This window comes from Chenopodium quinoa, unplaced genomic scaffold, assembly GCF_001683475.1.
Source record: "Chenopodium quinoa cultivar QQ74 unplaced genomic scaffold, ASM168347v1, whole genome shotgun sequence".
Taxonomy (NCBI): domain Eukaryota; kingdom Viridiplantae; phylum Streptophyta; class Magnoliopsida; order Caryophyllales; family Amaranthaceae; genus Chenopodium; species Chenopodium quinoa.
The window spans coordinates 1,397,467-1,418,972 of NW_018744745.1; the positions used below are offsets into that span (position 1 = coordinate 1,397,467).

The 21,506-nt window shown below is 37.5% G+C and overlaps 1 protein-coding gene across 1 annotated transcript; it reads right to left on the reverse strand.

Moving 5' to 3' along the window:
* Positions 1–11,779: 11,779 nt before the first annotated feature.
* On the reverse strand, positions 11,780–20,728 carry LOC110703685 (protein FAR1-RELATED SEQUENCE 5-like). Its single transcript, XM_021881476.1, has 5 exons — positions 19,861–20,728; positions 19,404–19,606; positions 12,916–13,245; positions 12,091–12,678; positions 11,780–12,013 (listed from the first exon to the last, which is right to left on the reverse strand). The coding sequence occupies exons 1-5, from the start codon at positions 20,726–20,728 to the stop codon at positions 11,780–11,782; spliced, it is 2,223 nt and encodes a 740-aa protein (XP_021737168.1).
* Positions 20,729–21,506: the final 778 nt, after the last annotated feature.

Below are 21,506 nucleotides of genomic sequence, written 5' to 3' on the forward strand. Positions count from 1 at the left end.
ACAAAGGCGCCAGATGAAATTTTGGTGTATATTAAGCAGAACTCCGTTTTACTTAACTAAAATCTTTCCCGTTTGCGGGTCGGGACAATGATGATCACTGGCATGGGGCACGTGCTACCCCGGGAAGAAATTTGAATTTGCTTCAAAATATCTGGTAAGTAAAACCCACTAGTGTACCAGTTAATGAGAATATCCCTAAATTTTTTTCTACTTAAGCTTATTCTTTTAAATTTATTTAGTGCCAAGGTTAATTTTTGTTTTTAGAGATAAAATAATAGAAAATTATTGAATTTCTTGTACACTTATCGAGTTTCGAACGACCACGAGCAAACTCGAGTCGAGTTTTAACCGAGAGTTGACCGAGTCGAATTCGAGCTACTCGCGAGTTACTATACCCTTCTCAATTAGCACCCCTTGATTTACATACCAATTTCAACAAAAAGGGGCAAATAATTTGGTGTGTGTTGAATCTGGGTGCATATTGAGTAAGGCAACTCGCGAGCAGCTCAATACTCGATTCGGTCAACGCTCTGTTAAAACTCGACTCGAGTTTAAGTTTGCTCGTGCTCGCTCAAAACTCGATAAGTGTACAAGAAACTCAATTTTTTTATATATGATTTCATCTTTAAAAACAAAAATTAACTTTGACACTTGATAAATTTAAACTAAAAAAAAATATTTAAAGAGAAGAATCATAAACAAATATTTGAATTTCAGCCCACAAAAAAAAAAAAAAAGAAAAAAATTGAATTTCAAAGGTGGTAAACCTTTAAACAAGCGACCCGTGATCAACTCGCTCGATTATATATATATATATATATATATTAAATTAGCACCCCTTAGCTTGAAGAATGGTCATGGTCGAATACTCGAATGATTGGATATGAAAATGGTTACATTTGGCAAGATGTGCTTGTAACTTCTAATGTTAATACACATAACAAGTTCTATCTCGTTATTGTTTACAGTCGTATAGGGGTGCTAATCGAGCGAGTCGATCACGAGTTGAGGGGTTCTCGACTCAACTCGAAAACTTTTTACATGTACTCAACTCATGGTCGTTAAAGTTTCGAGCAAATAAAACCTGCTCGACTCGTGCTCTGTAAAGTTTCGAGTTGAGTCGAGTAGCTCATGATCTGCTCGTTAAAATTTTGGTCCTTCTATTATCATATGCCTTTATTTATTTTTGTTCAATTTATACTATTTTCCTAATCATATATAGATATTATTAAAAATTAACTCTTTTTTTTATGATATAAATTAAGAGTTAATAAGTGTCAAATTTGTTTAAAGTTAGTAACTTTGTTTGTAAATTCTATATTAATAATATATTATCGAGCTGCTCATGAGCTTATCGAGTCAAGTTAGAGCTTGCTCAACTCGTGCTCGTTAACATCTCGAGTCGAGTGGAATTCGAGTCAAGCTAACTCAAATCGAGTACGAATTGCTCAACTCAATTAGCACCCCTAGGGTCGTATATGTTTAATTTGTGAGTAATAATTTTATTGTGGCATATTTCATCTTAGAAAATTTTGTAGAAATAAGATGTTGGAAAATGTAAGCCTTGGTACTAAATGAAATACAGTTGGTATTTTTACCATTGTTTATAGTGTAATCTATTTTGTACTATTAACTATTTGGAGGGCACCCATTTCATGGTCAAGGGTACTAGTGAAATAATTGAACGATCAAAGATAAATGAAAGAGACATATTTTGACTTATAGTTAATTATTAACTAAAATGATTACACTCATTATATATAATGTTATGTAAGTGGTTGCCTAAAGCCCTAAAAAAGTCTCTATGCCATTGGTCGAACTTTACTATCCCGTTTTGTCTCTAAATTGCTTTAATTTGCATAAAGTTAAAATGTCAGAGCAAAATTGGCAAAGGCGGCGCTAGATGAATTACACAATGTATGTAAATAAAGCTTGTTTGTGTTCCGTGGGATCAGGGTTCGACTCACTCTCCATACTCTTCTTTATTGTTTTTTATTATAATTTTTTAATTTGGACAACAAGCACCTTCTTTATGCTCTATTATATGTCTTTATTTATTTTATTTTATTTTTTTTTAGATTAAAAAAGCACCTATGAATGCTTTTTATTTTTTTTAATAGCTTGAAAGTTGTACATGCATGCATATTTTATCCGCAACAATAATGACTCATAGCAAAATGTATAATGCGTTGAGCGCTTCCCCTAGTCCAGAATCCTGGTTCCACCACTGATGATGATCGCCTTATAATTTATCCGGGTTGCAAAACTAAACTAAAACGACTTATTGTTTCAACAACTGAAATTTGTTTAATTTGTACGATTATTTGTTGTCATAGATTTGTTAACAAAAAATCATTACCAATAAGAAGTCTACATAGACAAAGTGGTAATCATTACCATACTAGTGGTAATTCATCTTTTTCAAAAGGCCAATTAAACATGCAACAAGTACTATATATAGCTCAAAGCGAACCAATAAGAAGTCAAAATGCGGATGTAAAAATAGCTCATAGTGTACCCATATGAAGTACAAATGCGACATTTAGTAGCCATACATTACATACATTAATAGAAGCTAATTAATAGATTGTCCATTAAGGATGGACATTAGGTTATTAGACTACATCCAAGCTCGTCTTGAATCTCACCTAGTATTTCAGCTGCGTCATCTCCGGAAGAACTGCCACTTGGGTCATGTTGTTCGTCCTCTTCGTCGTCGTCCTCTTCGTCCTCTTCTAACTCGTCCTCTTCCTCTTCCTCTTCCTCTTCCTCCTCCTCCTCCTCCTCCTCCTCTTCCTCTTCCTCAAACTCATCCTCTAGGTGATGCATCTATATATATATATATATATATATATATCACAATATAATTAGAGCAAATAGAAGCCTATTATTGTATACAATGGTTATTGAATATAACATTGAATTTTAATATATAATGGACGAAGTATAACGTAATCACCATATTTATGAAGATCTAAATTCATTGTGTAATAGAACATTATGCTAAAAAAGATTATGTAGGAGAACTTAGTATATTCATTTATTACCTTCCACCTAACTATAATATATATATATATATATATATATATATATATATATATATATATATATATATATATATATATATATATATATATATATATATCAGAAATGACACAGCACAAAATTGGAATCATTGTTTCAACAAATTAAGCAAAAATCTGGCAGTAACATATCTCAAGTGGGAGTTCAATCTATCAACCTAAATACTTGAAGCCACATGCCCAAAAAAATGTTCCTCCAGTAACAAAATCTAGTTTATACCTATTTATACTTCATTCCAACTTTCCAAGCCTAGTTTACTGACATTATCATAATCAATAGCACTATTTGTACATTCAAGTTCAATATAATATATTTTTAAAAATTGGCTAAATTGATATCTTTCAATATAATATATTTATATTTAAATTTTTACCTTTACTAGCATTTAATACATTAGCAACCTAACAAGTAATGTAGTAACAACTTTTTCTATCACATTTACACGCAATTGTACTAAACATGTAAAAATATTATTATAGAAAGCAAACAATAAATTTCACTATCAATAAACTTGTAACATATCACTAGTGGTAATTGTATTTCCTATAAAAGATAAAACAGATAACCATTTTTCATCTTAAATTTGTTTTTTTATTAACAAGAATATTATATTCACATAATACCAACTTAATACAAAACATGGTTTCAGAATAAAATAAAATAAAAAAACTTAATACAAAACATAGTAAACTAAAATAAAGTCAAGATTACCTCGAATACCACCGACACAGCTAGACCCCGAGCCTCATAGCCCTTGTGCTCGAAGGAAGGATACAAAAGGACTGGATCCCAAAATAAAGCCACCCCACCCGGTCCACCAAGCGACCCGAATACCTCAATTTTGTAGTTAGTTTTCAACTTCCTTTCAACAAACTCTAGGGCTTCTTCCGATACACGGGTTTCGGTGAGTACGATAATTGAAGGTGAGTACTTGTGATGCAAGAAAATAAATTTTTCTTCGAATGAGTCTCTTGTCATACCCCCGACAATTCCACAACAACATAATAGTACCTTCGGGAATTGGAGGCCTTTTTTCAATATGAAAACTCTTTTCGGGCAAAACTCGATTCACAAATAACGATTTCTTGATTTTTCAAATTTTCGGCACCCAACTTCAACTTGTAATGTGTGGATCGTGGAACTTACCTCCATAGCATGCACACCATCACTATAGCCGCCCATAAAAATTGTAGTAGGAGTATCCGACACAAGCAATATAACACTCGGTTGTGGATCTACAAAGGGTCTTGGATCAATTATAACTTTGAGGTCCTCTGGAATCACCAAATCCCTTTGATTTTTGAGCATATCCCATAAGATGAACATCTTAGCCCCCCTTTTTTGGCCAGCAAGGAAATCTTCCCTTAAGGGAACATGTGCAGGAACGATATCACCCGTGGGGGTCCTCATTACACGGCCAGGATTTCCACCACCATAAGCCGTCGGAATAGGCGTGGACGCTAAAATTTCGTTTCGAATATACTCATTCGGTGTTGAGGCTTCATTGAGACGTAGGAAATCATTCTCAAAGTAAGAAGTATTGTTTATATCAGATTCAACGGTGGTGCTCATGCATGGTTGCAAATAACATACGGCTTTAGGGTGGAATTTTATTCTTGATGTACAACCAATTTCACGACTGGACAACTGTGAAACAATTGACTTTCCTTTGTTGTTCATCTTCAAAGTTAAGTTAATCTTGGTTGGTAAAAGTTTGTATCTGATTTTTTTTTTTTTTTTTTGGTTATTTAAATAAGAAAGAAGAACAGTAAGGTTAAAGATGATGGAAGTCAAAAAGGAAGAACATGAATGGAAATATTAAAGGTGATATTAATGACAAGTGAAGTATTTTGGAGAAGTAGTGAAGTGTTATGAGGAAGTTAAAGAGACTCATATAAAAGGATATTTGTTTAATTTTGTTTGTTTGTTTTTTCGATTTTTTTTTTTTTATAAACTAACTGTTGCTTTTCATTTTTTGGTGTCACTTCATCAAGTTAAGGTGTTGGTTTTTATTTAATTATTTAGTAGAAGTTATTTATTATTATTTTTTTAACAAGACGTTATTGCACATCAAGGATACTTTGAATTATTTGTTTTTTTTTACAAAAAAAAAAACAAAATTATTAAAAAAGTGTGGAAGTTAGAATATCTCCTTCAAAAAAAATAAAAAATAATAATAAATATCAAACAAATTTTTAAATTTGGACAATTTATATAAATTATCCGATAAATATACACACAGACACAAGTATTAAGTAATTATAGGGCATTTAAAAAGTCGAACATTAGGAAGCCGAACCAAAAACTTATACTAACACATTATTCTAGGTATATCAAATGTTGAGCGTTAAAAAGATATGAACACATTGTTATAAATTGTATAGGTTCAAGTGATTCAACCCAATAAAAACCAAATTTGATGACATTATTCATAGATGACCCTCAAATGCTCTCATTTTTAAGCCTTATTATTTACAGGAAAATTTGTTAATTACTACCTCAAAAAAGGGGTATTTGTGAATTACTACCCCTAAAAAAAAGTTGTTAATTACTACTCTAAAACTGATGAATTCTATAGATTGCTACCCTTTTCCCTAATCAGCCCCTAATTAGGTGATTAATCTATTAATGATATCATTATCCGGCTAATTTGTAATTAGTTGTTTTTAAACCTTAAATAATTAATTAAACCCTAGAACCACCTCCATACCACCATTGCACCACCTCCGGCCACTCACCACCCACTACCGAACCTACCTCCTCCAACTCCCCACCCTAAAACCACCATCTGCCCACCCTAAAACCACCTTCCATTTACGATACCCCCATCCCCTACCGCGGCGGCCTTGACACCCTACCCCTCGCCGGAAAACCTTGCACAACCATCCCTAATCTTCCTTTATCCCCTTCCCCCTAATCACCACCCTAGGGTTTCAATTTTAGGGCTTTAGGGTTTTAATTTTGGAACATTAGGGTGGTGATTAAAGGGGGGAAGAGGATGGAGGAGGCTTAGGGAGGGCCTAATAGGGTTCTCTGGCAAGGGGGAGGGGGCTAGGGTCGCCGGTGGGTGGGGAGGAGGGATTGTTGGGGGGTTTAGAGGTGGTGCAATGAGTGGTTTAGAGGTGGGCGGGGCGGGGGTAGGCTGCCAGAGATGGTGGGGATAGTGTAAGGGGGCTGTCGGAGGCGGTGCAATGGTGGTTTAGAGGTGGTGTTAGGGTTTATTTAATTAATCATGCCTTAAAAGTAACTAATTACAAATTAGTCGGATAATGATATCATTAATAGATTAAATCGCCTAATTAGGGGCTGATTAGGGAAAAGGGTAGCAATCTATAGAATTCATCAGTTTTAAGGTAGTAATTAACAACATTTTTTTAGGGGTAGTAATTCATAAAGACCCCTTTTTTGAGGTATTAATTAACAAATTTTTCTCATTTACATCTCACATCAATAATATATTACATGAGTTACTTGGTCGTAGTATATAATTCGATAATAGTATGTTTATAGGAAAGTTCCGCAATTTATAATCATTTTAACTTGTTCATAATTGAGATTGTTTATTGGATTTCTAAATCAATATGTAAAGTTTATTATATTCTACAAAACCCTACATACCCTAAGTGTATGTGAGAACCCTTTATAATTTGCAGAGTATTGTACTCTATAAAATTATAAGGGTGATGATATTGTTTCCAAAATAGTCAAAAATATTTCAATGCAAGTTAGCTATAACATCATATTATAAGTTTTTTTTTTCACTAATTTTTTTTAAAATTTTGTTTATTTTTTGAGGAAAAGCTACCAAAAAATCTGTAAATGATATCTACCAAAAGGTATAAGCCTTTAAATGACACCTACCAAATCTGAGTTTGCAAAATATGTATTTTTAAGGTCTAAATTTGTTCATATGGATTACTAATTAGCAATTTTATTCCGTAGTATTAGCATTTGTAGTACTATGTTGGTCGATTAATTAATGACATTTTTTTTAACCAATTCAAATAATGTTTTTAACAAATTGCATAACACATCATGAAGTAAATTGTGTATCATATGTGTTGCAAATTGCATATTTCTTACACCATAAATGCTACAACCTCACCTAAAAGCTTATCTCACCACCAAGTCATTTTAATCTTCCACCCATAATAAATTAAAAAAAGAATAAATACATAAAATTAAAATTGTCACCTTAATCTCCCTATATGACATGATGGGATGACATAGGGACCTAAAACATCATAGCCATAATTACCCTAAAAATTACTATTCTCAAAAGCTTTCAATGTACCCAATCTCTTTTAATCCAATGAATAACTTCATATGGAATGAATTCAATCTCTTTAAAAGTTACTCAAAGGAGTGATGTTAGTGATCCCTTTCTTGTTCTAACTTACAAATACAACATTTCCATTAAATTAGGATAAATTTTTAAAAATTTACAAAAAACTCTCAATCAAATTTGACAAACTAAATAAGAAAATTGTGAAGAGAAATAAATTAAAATGTACAAACTATCATAAAATAACAAAAAATAAAATAAAAAGTTGAAAAAAAATGTAAAGAGAAAAAATAAATGAATTAAAACTATCATATAATGTTGGGACTTGGGAATGAAATTTTAGCACTCGTCAACTATAAAGTGTTAATCAAGGGAAATTTAAAAAAGGAAAAAAAAAAGGCAAAGAACACAATGGTTCGGTCTGAGAAAATAAAAAATTGGGGGGCAATGGGGATCGAACTTATGAGCAAGTTTCATGCTAATGTGTAGATAGTGAATAATGGGAACCATTGGGACAGTGCCTCGACTGTGATCTGAAGCCCTTACACAAAATACTTATACTTGTTAACGGTTGCACATGTTTATGAAAATATATTTTAACTCCCGGTAAAAATATACTTTTTATAAGATTTATATTTTAGATAATTTGTAAGTTGGAACCCATTTCATTTTTTTCATCGTCTTGATTAGGGGTGCTAATCGAGCAAGTCGATCACGAGTTGAGGGGCATTAACTGAGACCTTTTATATGACTGCGTTAAATATGTGTATGATTGATTGTTACTCAGTATATGTTAACTTTAATGTTGTTTGGTTGCAACAAATCATTTTTTAAATTGGCCTTCTTAGCTCCTTTTGATTATTAAGATCTTATAGTATATTAAGTTATGGTGTATATGATAATGAACTTGTTGGGTGATGTTATCCTTGCAGTTTAAGTTCTTTTAAGATGTTCTTTTATTGGCCTTCTAAGCTCTTTCTGAAGCACTTTCAATTTGGGATGGTACACTTCGGGATTTCGATCTATGAGCATGTGTTCTAGGGGAACTTTGTTGAGAGGCTAGAATTCGTAGAACTAAAATACTGTTATTAATTTCAGTATAAAATGATTGTCTTATAGATAGATGATATACAATAATTTGAAGGGGGATAATTGCATAGAATGCGTGATTTTTTTAGCTTTCTCATGACAATCTCAAGTATGAGTGTACTTTGATGTTAATAAATTCTTGACTTATTTTGTATCGTGCTTTTATGGAATTGTGGATTACCTTGTTTGGAATAGATTGTTCTTAGTAATGAACAATTTGAATGACTTATGTGAATCATGATGGAAATCAATATGGAATTTATATACAATATACACTTGACTTGAATGAGAAGGTATAACTAATGAGCTACATGAAATAGTTAGATTATACCTATGACCCTTGTTGTGCATAGAGTAACCTTATGATGTTTGCAATTTAGCAACAACAATTTGGTACATATTTAGTATAAACTGATGTTATTAATTTAAATGACCTTCACTCACCAACCTTGTTTAGTAGCCTAAAAATTCCAAAGAAGAAATAGAATAGTAAAAGAAAATAGAGTAGAAAAAAGGAGATAGAATAGCAAAGAGGTGAGCAGTACATGGGAGAATTAGAGCCTAAGAATAGTTCTTAGAAATAGGCATAGTGTAGAATGCCAACAAATTAATCAAGGCCTTACATAATGCTATAAGATTCCTACCTTGTAAAGCTAGAATATTCAATAACATAGCATTACATAGCTAATGCATATTTTTAGAATAATTCTTACCTTATTTTTTGTTTTCTTGTTGTAATCATATAAAATTATCGAATGAATGACATTGCTCAAGTGATCCTTATGCAAGGTTATTCTTAGCTTAGCGTGCCCCCAATTTGCCCCTAAGATTTTCTTAAATGACTCTTATGTAAGGTTGTTTGTAGCTAGCGTGGGCCCGCCTTTGACGCTAAGATGTTCTCATACTTTACTCTTGTTGTCTATTTGCTATTTGCCTTCGCTTTTGTTGTTTGTCTTTCTTGTGCTTGCTTATTTTGATTTGGGAATATAATCAAGAAATGATAAGAGTTACAAGGGAGAACAATATATTTCAGAAAAGATTAGATGCATAGAAAGACTATTAAGAATGAGGTTGGTTATTTAAGTAGGCAGAAATTAAGCAAAGATTGATTAGGGGTGCTAATTGAGTTGAGCAGCTCGCGAGCAACTCGTACTCGACTCGGACAACGGTCGGTCAAAACTTGACTCGAGTTAGCTTGACTCGAATTCGACTCGACTCGAGATGTTAACAAGCACGAGTTGAGCAAGCTCTAACTCGACTTGATAAGCTCGATAATATATTATTAATATAGAATTTGCAAACAAAGTTACTATCTTCAAACAAATTTGACACTAATTAAGCCTTAATGTATATCATACAATAAGGAAGAGTAAATTTTTATTAACATCTATATACAATAAGGGTTACAATATGAATTGAACAAAAAATAAGTAAAGGCATATAATAATAGAAGGACCAAAAATGTAACGAGTAGATTATGAGCTACTCAATCAATTTATGTGAGCATATTTTTTTTCTTAAATTTTTTGTCAATTTTATTAAACATCTAAAATTTGCCCCCCAGGACTAACCTGAAAATGTTGTGCCACTCTTCATCAAGGTAATTCAAGGTAATTATAAATGATTATCTTAGCTTAACACTCTCCTTCAGACTATTTAAAGTCTAAACTAAGAAATATTAGAGGTGTTTGAATAATACCACAAAGGCTTGGTAGCACCTATGAATAAAATAGTGTTGTTCATCGTTTATGTAGAGTGACACTGAAGGTAGTTATACCTATGCCTAGGGTACTAATATACATATCAAGAGGTACCAGATGAACATATGAATTATTCAATGATGATTGTAATGACAAATAAGTTTTACATCAATTGAAGTAAGACATTTCAAACAAAAAAGGGGTAATCAATTTAATTAGATAGTTTCGTTCACGACACGACTCTTTAAGATATATCTGTCAGATATGTGTAGTTACTTTATTGAGTTACGGAGTAAATTACAATCATATTACAATGTAACCTCCTTAGTGTTTCAGGTGTAGTTCGTCATTGCATAATATTAAAATTTTCAGCGTAATATTTCATCATTAATCGCCAGATTGAATAACAATAAACCATTATTTAACAAAGTAAATTTTCATCATTTATTATTTTATTTGTAACGCATATAAATAAAATTTACTACACTAATATATTATGCATCCCTATCCTTTTTTTAATAAGCCAAACTTTTATTAAAAGAAATTGTAAGACAAAGGTTTTTATATTTTGACAGATTTTTCCTATCTTTTGTATTGCAATTGGCTTGGGATTTTAGTATGTACCTATAATAAATGAAGTACATCTCTCATTCAAGTATAATATCCAACTAATACAATATCGATTATTATTCTTACGAGTTAGTGCTTATAATTTAATTACATTTCCCATTTATATGTTTCAATTATTCTTATTGCACATTCAATTGATTCGGATCCGGGGCATCGCCCGGGCAATAATTAAGTAGTTATTATAAGAGAATATAAAGTTTCAATTAACTTAAGTTTTATGTATAATTCTAGTCCTCATGTAATTTGATTATATCGTAAATAATTAGATTAGATTTACAAAATTTAGTTTATGAATTTAAAATTGTGAAAATGATGAAGTGTGACAAAAGAGAGTGATCACAATATGTAAATATTAAATTACGAACACTTGATCACATAACCCTCAAATTTCCTTAATTTTCATTCGTTTGAAGTAACTAATAAGCTATGTGATGTTCCACTTAATAAATGATAGTTTTTGAAATCAATTTTAATAATTTAATCAAATCAATTTACATTGTTTCTCCAGAACATGTATGATAACACCCTAGCATGTTTGGACACACAAGCACATAGATACAAGACCAAATCCATATAAAGCAAAGACGTAATCATATTGTGGAAAACCATATTAACCACATTAAACAGAGTATTTGCTCAAAAGGCGGACAAATATTTAATTCAAACCATTACAAGCACTTCAATGCTCTACAGGATTAGGGGTATTAGGGGTAGGAGGTTAGATATACATCCCTCCTAACAATGTTCAAAAGATCCTTAGAATGTTCAAAAGGATGGGGGGGGGGGGGATTAGATATACAACCCACTTAGCAATGTTCAAAACGATTAGGGGGAGGGGATTCGATATACATCCCTCTTAAGTTGGTCAACTGCACAGTTGTTAGAATATTCCAAAATAATAAACCTCCATGTACGAGCAAAATAAGCCCTAAATCACTATCCCCTATTGTTCATTTGTCCTCAACATCCAAAAAATTAGACATAGTGCAATTTATACCCAAACCAGATCATGTTGTGTGAGAAGATCATCACCTCCATCACCATCCAGACCGACTACACCTACATCATCAACATCCATTCCAAGAACATCTCCATCATCATCTCCACACAACACAAAACCATCAGAGTCTTCTTCCACCGTGCTAGTGAAGTACCCAACCGAACCATTTTCAGTCAGCATCTCAATGCCACCAGCAGACAAGCGAAGCACTTCATCAGAGTTCACCTGTACATAAATATACCATTAGTAAGTGTAATTAAAAGCATAAAGTTAAACCTGCACTTCTTATTGTTACAAATAACCTGAGGGTGTAGTGCAGTTTTTTTTACGGATTTGCTCCTCTTAGGAGTTCGCTTTTTTGACTTCTCTACACAGGACCGATGCATGCAACTTGGAGTTCTATGAGGCTTTTTGCGAGAAACAGGATCATTGACTAACAGATCAGTAGATGGGGAACCAATCTCAAAACAGGTCGGAGAAACATCCATAATGGACTGCTTCCCAGTCTCAGTGACAGTCCATTTTCCCTTGTTCATAGACTTTGGAGTTTTCTTTTTGGAGGAAGCAGGAGATTTTTTGGTTGATTTGGGTGGAGTTTTCTTAGTTAGTGTGATACCGGATAATCCTGCTGCATTCACTGTGGCTTCCATGTTGATGTCCAACTGCCGAAGTGTGTCGATAACTATAGGGACACAATCAGCCACTATAGAAGCCTTAACGCACAAGGGCTCAAAATCTACCATCATTTCATCAAACCTCTTAGACTCCACCGTCTTTGAAGGATCATGGTAAGTAACCTTGACCCTAGTGTGCTTTCTGAAAACATCCTTACGCCAGCGATTTAAGACAAACATTTCAGGGACAACAGTCATCTTATGCATGTCCAAAACCTTGAGTTTGAAAGAACAAGTTAAAAAGGATATATATATATGACTAAAAAACCAATAAAATGAGGCATGCAAGATCAAGGTCAGGGCACGTGCAAATTTAATTAAGTCACGGTAATTATGTTCTCATATTAATGAAAACATTAGTTTTAAGTACCACATTTCATGAATTAGGCATATGTAATGAAAATAAGAAGCATGAATACCAATGTAAAATGATAAGCACATACACAAGAATACCTTAATGATATGACGACATATAATGCCATGAGTTTCAAAATGCTTGCAGCTGCAGAAAGCTTTAGTGTTTTCTTTATTAATTTTCACATGATATAGCCTCGTGTATTGAGTCGGGAATTCTTTCCGAGTTTCCTTGAACAAGACCCACACTCTGTCCTCAAGAGTGTGGGTAACAGTGGCACCATCATCAGAGTCAATGACCTTAGACAACGGGGTCAAGTACATCACTCTATTGCATTGTTCTTGGACATCCAAAAACTTTGAAACTGTGTAGATTTTTCTGAAAAACCATTCGGGCATAAAACCGGTGATAAGTGGTCGACAGAACCGCTGATCAACAGTGTTTAGGGTAAAAATTACCCATGACAAATGGACCAATCCGGACCTGCCACGTGTCCACCACGTAGGCCAATCAGCGTCCGCCACTTGTCACCCTAAGAGGTCCAACATGGACTAATCAGGCCACGCCACGTGGCCTCCCATATGCCAAATAGGCAAAATGGCCACCAAGGCCCAAAGTCCGAGAGAAGCCCAATTTTCCCTGGTTAACCTAAACCTAGGATTGGCACGCTTCTCAAGACTATAAATACTTAATTAATCCTCATTAAAGGGGATTCAGCAATTAATGACTCTCACCTAGAGAAAACCAAAACACATTGATCACTCCTCCCCTAGAGGAACCAGATCTCCTACCTTTACTTTCCGCATTTATCACTCCTCAAACAAGTACTAACTTGATCGTCGGAGGCGGAGCTCCTACCACAAGGATTCTCCGTTTGTTTTGCAGGTACAGGCGCACGGATCCAGTCTCGGAATTGTAACTCTCCCGCAGGACATCAGAAAACCCCGAAACATTTTGGCGCCATCTGTGGGGAGAGTAATTTCGAGATGGCATCACAGTCTGTACCGATTCTAAGTGACAAGCGTCCCATGGACGACCCTCTGGTTCAGTCGGACCAGGACACCGACAATGAAATCGATGTCGAGACTCACACGACCCCCGACGGGTCCCTTAGAGCTCGACGTACCCGTCCCACCGCCTGAGCTCTACGTCTGATTTTCAAGACAGTCTCCACCATACCTCCATGAGGTATTCAAAATCTAACCATGAGAGTCAGACAGGCGACACTCACCCTCACAAAAGTGTGCTAACACTCACATGGTACAGCCGACATAGTTCTTGCCCATGCTAAATTAATAGACCAGGCTGCAATATAAGCAGTCGGCCAGGTCTAACCAACCCCGATTAAAGTTACATGCGCCTAGCATGAAACTCAATGGGTACAGCCGGTAGAAGACCAACCTCCGAGCATCCGGCCAGGCGGCCAAGTACTGCATGCGTCATACGAACAGATGTTGGGAGTCGGATGGTCAAGCTTGTAGGCTGGTATAATTATTAAATCATTATTATGATTTTACAAAAAAAAAAAATAAAAGAAGGTATGCAAAGTTAGGCCGCCTAATACCACCTTGTATATGTATACAACGTAGGTAAACATGGAATCAAGCGCTGACTACTTCATATCATTACGTGAGAAGCACATTGCTAGCCACACGTCACTTAGACCAACTAGGTGGCAAAGTCCCATGTGATCATAACAAGGAGGCGGCTCTTCAAGTGACAAGGCACAATACCAAGGGTATATAAACCAAGGCATGTGTCGTATAACATGGAGACCAAACAAGACTTACATGATCATAACCGTCGCCCACTAAACACTCAGCTTTTGAAACGATTCACAAATGCTAGGTGGAGTAATGGCCCTTATGCTTCTTGAACAAACCGACACCCAGGCTTCATTCTTCAAAGATAGTAGGCGGCAATCGGCTCCAACTCAGCCACAAAGCAGTCGGCCTACTAGCTCTAAAATAGCCGGAACCCTTTAATGAGGGCCATAGACGCTAGCATACAATCGACCCTCAAAACGTTGTGAGCATTACACCGTTGAAGCCGAAAATGGATACTTAAGGCACCTCTCTTAGTTCTCAAACTAATCAAAGTATCATCCAACATCACCTTTGCCAAACCTTTCTTGACATAGCACAAGCAATCGACATCAAGATGGTATTTTTAACCAGCCGACCAATATATGTTGTTGCGCATGCTACTACTGCTCTTCATACTTGCACTGGTAGTGGAAAGCTTGCCTAAACATGCAAATTTGGTGAACACGATGCCAGCTACTAACACGAATGGTTTCGATGCAAGTGTGGTATGAGCAGGCGGCAAGTGGGAGAACAACAGGTGCTCATATAAAGAAACAAGAACACCCCATGATCAGTCGGTTGGTGCAACGCATCCGGCCATGCTAACGATGAAATGCAAACAAACGGCCATCTCCAACTCAGTCCCAGCTAGAGGCACTAAAACAGCCGGCCTTCACAATGGTTTTGTTAAATGCATCCAGTCGCTAAAAACAGCCGGCCTAGTATCAGCCAACTAGGCGGAAGTAATGATTAAATCAGGTGGCCCTTGCAACCAAAGCAATGATTAAACGGCTAGTCATGTAAAAACAAGCGGCACCTAGGCATCGTTCCTCAAGCTATCAAGCAAGAAGCAGCCAGCCATGTTAAAGCAGGCGACCTTCACAACAAACGCAACAAGTGTACGTATAGCTTGGTTGGTTAAATTTAAACAACTAGCATCAAGTGTACGTATAGCATCAAGTATAAGGTATTTGACAACACGGCCGCAAAACAGCCAGCCTAATCCGAGCCATCAAACAGCCGGTGATAAATGAGGATAGCCTTGAGAAAGCTAGATGAATTTGAAGAAATGGCGTTTGTGTAACACTCCTAAAAAGATTGCGGTACGACGCTAACAAACAAGTCCTCGTAACCATGAAAGAAGCCGGCATGCTCCACATGTAACCTCAAGCTAAGTGATTCTTGAATCTCGAAGTATCATGGGCAAACAGCAGAATATCAAACGACACTCCAAGAACAAGCGACTCTAAATGCCGAGTCGAATGAGTTCGTGTGTATGTACAAAGTAGGTGGCTAGGCGGCTATATGTATGTAGGGGAAGCACTGTACCACCGGCTGTTAAGCCATCAAGAGAAGCTAACAAACCCCCCTTTTCTCTCATACAAGCAGCAGCATCATACCATCAATAACCATTATGGTGATTAATACAAGCGACAAGCGTATGATTGAGTGTGTACCGTTCACACTTAGTGTATGAAGACCATCTAGATATGGCGATGGGCGAGTAAACTCACCTTGTGGGAGCAGCCAGATGCCGACACTCTTTAATGAACAGCGGCTTATATATAATTGGCAAGAACGCTATGAGGACAGCCGACACATCATGGCAAAATAAACCGGCCTTATCACCAATTGTATCACTTGCCTAGCTTACCAACTAAATTGCTGAGAGCCGATGGCGTTCAGCCCAGCCCCAGCCAGACGCATGTGTTAAGTACACCGACTCACCTAAAACAGTCGGCACTTGGTTGAAAAGGCATGAGCTCAAACTCAAACTTAAGTAAAATGCAAGTAAAATGTTGAACTCAAACTCTCGGTTGCCGGCTGCGCACCTTGGTTATTAATGGTGTCCGAAACCGTTTAACACCAAAAAGTTCCTTGTTTGAGAATGTGCAAGACGATATCTCAATGTCGAACTTCAAGCTAGCTCTAATAAAGCAGCATATGCGAGAACAGAGAATGTTATGCATGGCTGGATATGCAAGATGGGTATGGACGCCTGAATTTGAGAAGTCGTTTGTAAATTTTCAGAATAGGCGGCCCTCGTTGCCAGTCCACCATTGAGGCGCCAGCACAAGCCAAGCCGGCCTTAGGCTACAGCCGACATTAGTGGTTAAGCACAGAGATGCACCTAGCTAGTCAAGCCTTTGGCTGTTTAACTACACCTAGTGTCCTCGCTAAACTAATGAAAGCAGGCGTCAAAATACAAGGCTCCCAACCGCCTCAATACAGCCAGCTTTATGACACCTATGCTTGAACAACCGGCTCCTAGGCATCGTTCCTCAAAGCTAGCAGGCGGCAGCCGGCCCCAACCCAGCCACTAAGCACCCGGCCTGCCAGCTCTAAACAGCCGGCTGTTACACGAAAGAAATTATCATCAAGAAAATTATCATGGGTACGAGTACAACTAGCATCATTATGCTAAGCCCAACATCATCATGATCATGCATCGTGATTTTGAAGCTGAGAAGATTGGATGTCTTGCCAAATGAAAGCAAGCGACATGCCGAATGTCTGGTGGTATGATTATCATGGTTTCGTAGCCTTGGTTTAGGCGACCTCAATCATTATTATGATTTAAAAAAAATTAAAAAAAAAAAAAGTATAAGATGCCCTAAAAAATGTTGCCTAAGGTTATTAAACCCGGCAGCATAGGCGGCACTCTATTGAAGACCGTCTTTCTTCGTGGATTACCTCCACTTGTTTGCATGACAGTCTATCAGGCAAGAAAAGCGGCATGAATAGTAGCCGACCCCCTATACAATGAAGTCTCGTAGCTATGAAAGCAGCCGACTCTCATTAATAACACCATCCATCCTTTATGGAAGGGAACTAGGTGATCCATCTGCTCTAACACTTGAAATGATTTCAATACTTGATACTGATTCAGAGGGGCATGCCACTTGTACCTTTACAGTTGGCTACTCTCCATTGAGTATTTTACTCTTATCTTCAGAGGGGCATGCCGCCTGTACCTTTACAGTCGGCTACTCTCCATTGAGTATTTTACTCTTATCTTCAGAGGGGCATGCCGCCTGTACCTTTACAATCGGCTACTCTCCATTGAGTATTTTACTCTTTATCTTCAAAGGGGCATGCCGCCTGTACCTTTATGGTCGGCTACTCTCCATTGGTTATTTTACTCCACCAGAGGGGCATGCCGTCTAGACATACAGTCGGCCACTCTCCATAGAAGAGGGACGACTGTTTCCAAAACAGACAACCACCCCCTTATACTTAGCTAAAAAAGATTAGGGTCAGGCCGACCATGTGCCTAAACAAGCGGCTGCCCTCTTCTTACTTAGAACCTACGTTCGCCAAGAACTAACCAAGGCAACAAGCCCGATGATCAGCCCAGGCGCCAGGCCGACTGATCCTCCCTTAAAATTAAACTAATACGACCTGTCCCAACATAATAGCAGGCGTCCGGCGGCATCCCTCCGGATGAAATTCGTCGCAGAGAGCAGCTCCCTTTTGGGTGGAACATTGCTCTATAAACTAAGTACACGACACCTAGACGACTGTCCCCAAGGACAACCACGTAGCCGTTTTTGAGACAAGGATAACTCTATCACTAACCAAACCAGTGGTAGCAGTTGACATCTGAGTCGGATGACCCCCTGTATTACTTGGGATAAATGCAGGGGTACCTCTTGAGTTAATAGCCAACAAACATTGGCGAATCAAAAGGTTCAGCCGGCCTCCGCCGCCTGGTACCTTTACTACTCAAGCAGGAGTGACAGCGACTGAGTAACACCAAAGTCAACTCATAGGCACTCCCTCAAACTTGGTATGGAACCTAAAAGGTTTGAGTAGACCGCCTGTTTTTTGGCAAACAGGGGCACTCAAACCCCTATTCCTACTAGGTAACCACTCCTTGGGTTAATAGCCAACAAACATTGGCGAATCAAGGGGACTATCCGGCCCCCGCCGCCTGGCTTCCCTACTACTCAAACAAAAGAGGCCAACGGCCGAATAATGCTAAATGCTTACCCCTTGTGCAATAGTTGACAGTCCACCTGATCAGGGGCTATCTGCATAGTGGGGCAAAGAATCGGCATCTGTCTAGTTTGGCGGCAATCATTATTATGATTGATTAACCTTGAAAATGTCATACCGCCCAAGGTATCAAAATTTTCTAAGTTAATCAAGTCCATCTCCCCTTAGAACTAGACAAGATGCCGACCTAGCAAAGCTTCGAGGGTCTAACTTTCGAAAGGAGCAATCCCTCCTTGAAAGAGAAATTACTCCTTCCGAGGGGCAAATGTTTAGGGTAAAAGATACCCATGACAAATGGACCAATCCGGACCTGCCACGTGTCCACCACGTAGGCCAATCAGCGTCCGCCACTTGTCACCCTAAGAGGTCCAACATGGACTAATCAGGCCACGCCACGTGGCTTCCCATATGCCAAATAGGCAAAATGGCCACCAAGGCCCAAAGTCCGAGAGAAGCCCAATTTTCCCTGGTTAACCTAAACCTAGGATTGGCACGCTTCTCAAGACTATAAATACTTAATTAATCCTCATTAAAGGGGATTCATCAATTAATGACTCTCACCTAGAGAAAACCAAAACACATTGATCACTCCTCCCCTAGAGGAACCAGATCTCCTACCTTTACTTTCCGCATTTATCACTCCTCAAACAAGTACTAACTTGATCGTCGGAGGCGGAGCTCCTACCACAAGGAGTCTCCGTTTGTTTTGCAGGTACAGGCGCACGGATCCAGTCTCGGAATTGTAACTCTCCCGCAGGACATCAGAAAACCCCGAAACAAACAGCATCATCTTGTTGCTCATCATTTGCTCTTGACTCCATTGCTGCTATGTACTTCGGCCCAAACTCATACAACCATGTGTGCTTGTCGAGGAATCCATCAAAGAAAGAGTTAATGCTCTCAACACGCTGAGTGGTCTTCATTCCTACCCAAAAAATGTGTCTCATGTAGGCAGGAGCCCACATTTTCCTCTCGGCATACAAACCTATTGAGCAAATACACAAACCTAATTAACAACAAACCTATTGAGCAAATACACAAACCAATAACAATCGATGATCCATTAGGTTAGATGTAGACAATTGTAACACTTTTAGACATAACTTGGCACAATTGCGATAAAAACTATTAAAAAGCATAATTCAAACAACAAATAGCCATGAATTCATAAAATGAAGTAACCTATTTAAATTAAACAGAAAACATATATGTATAAGACTTAGATATAAACATACTAACCTGCCAGCCACGGATCTTCCTCGAGCTGATATTTTGCAATGGCAGCAGCCCACTCCTTCTCAAACTCATCATCAGTGAGGCTGTCATAAATGACATTGTGAAGTTCCACCTTAAACAATTCATAAGTCTCATACTTACCAAGTTTCTGGCTGAACTTGGTAAGTATGTGCCATAAGCACCAGCGGTGACGTGTACAAGGCATAACATTGCGGAGAGCTTTCCTCATTGCAGCATCTTGGTCAGTTAATATAGCCAAGGGTTTCTTGTTAGACATACACCCTAACCAAGTTCTGAATAACCACTCAAATGTTTCGGCATTCTCATGGGAAAACAAGGCACATCCTAGAAGAATGGATTGTCCATGGTGGTTGACACCGACAAAATTTGCAAAAGGCAGGTCGTACTGATCTGTTAAGTATGTAGTGTCAAACACAATCACGTCCCCAAACTCCTCGTAGGCAGCCCTACTTCTTGCGTCAACCCACATAACATCGGACAATTGATTGAATTTGTCTACCCTATGCATATGATAGAAGTTCTGATTATCAGCACTCATGGCGTTGAAGTAATCAAACAACGCATTCCAGTCACCATTCTTCATCTTTTCACTTCTTTCCCGAGAGATAACATTATGCAAATCTCTCTTAGTAAAGGCCACATTTTCAACCCCATTCCTCTCACTGGCTAGTGAGTTGAAGACTTGGGTGACCTTTGACCCAGAACCAACATCAGTGAAGAGCTTTCTCCTCACAGCAGCATTGATGTCTTCCTTCCTATACATAGCAATATAGTGAGACTTTTGAGGTGTAGGGACATGATTCTTGTGTTGTAATTCCAACCCCTTTACTACCCAATCACCAGATTTCATTTTGCAGCAGTACATATATACAGGCAGTCACATTTCTTTGACTTACGCTTCACAGGCCCTTCCCTTTCAGCAACCACCCTTTTCCCATTAATGCGGCGCCTATAAGTAGTGCTTCCATAGCATTCACACTTCCACATGTAACCTCTTAGGCTATTAGACACAACTTTCTTCTGGGTGTAGGAACCAGATGCACGAAGAATCCCAAAGCCTTGTTGCCTTCCATAGTTCCTGAAGTAAGTATCAATATCTCCCCAACTAGCAAATATCATCCCCACAAAGGGCGGGGGAACAACCCCATTAGAGAGAACAACATCATAGCACCTCGTACTCTGCGTTCCATCACACAAGAATGTTGAATTTGATACCTCTTTGTTGCCTTGGGGCGTAACCTCACAATCAGAATCCAAATCCACAACATCATTGCAGTCCAAAATCGCACCACTTGTACCGGCACCCCTCATATCCTAAACAAAGTAGTACATAAATATATTATAAGCACATAACAAGCACATAACAAGCAGGTTGACCCCAATTTAAATTCAATATATAAATAGCACATAGAATTTAGGGATGCATAAACAATTAGCTCATTCGCTCGGTTTAGTTAAATTTAGGTCTTTGGTTGAAGTACCTACACCATTAGCTCATGAGTTCAATTTAGGGATTTTAAGGTTGTCGTTTAATTGGCATGTAAGGATTTTAAGGATTTGAACAAATTATGTGTCTTTTGTTTTGTGGGGCTAGCAATTCAATTAGTGATACTAGACATAATGAAATC

What these genes read in the sequence shown, in the direction of transcription:
- LOC110703685 (XM_021881476.1), bottom strand. Translation starts at nt 20,728, where the DNA reads ATGAAATCTGGTGATTGGGTAGTAAAGGGGTTGGAATTACAACACAAG. An exon ending in TATGTCGTCATATCATTAAG is followed by an intron (nt 12,679 to 12,915) that starts GTATTCTTGTGT and finishes TTCAAACTCAAG; the next exon opens with GTTTTGGACATGCATAAGAT. An exon ending in AAACTGCACTACACCCTCAG is followed by an intron (nt 12,014 to 12,090) that starts GTTATTTGTAAC and finishes ATTTATGTACAG; the next exon opens with GTGAACTCTGATGAAGTGCT.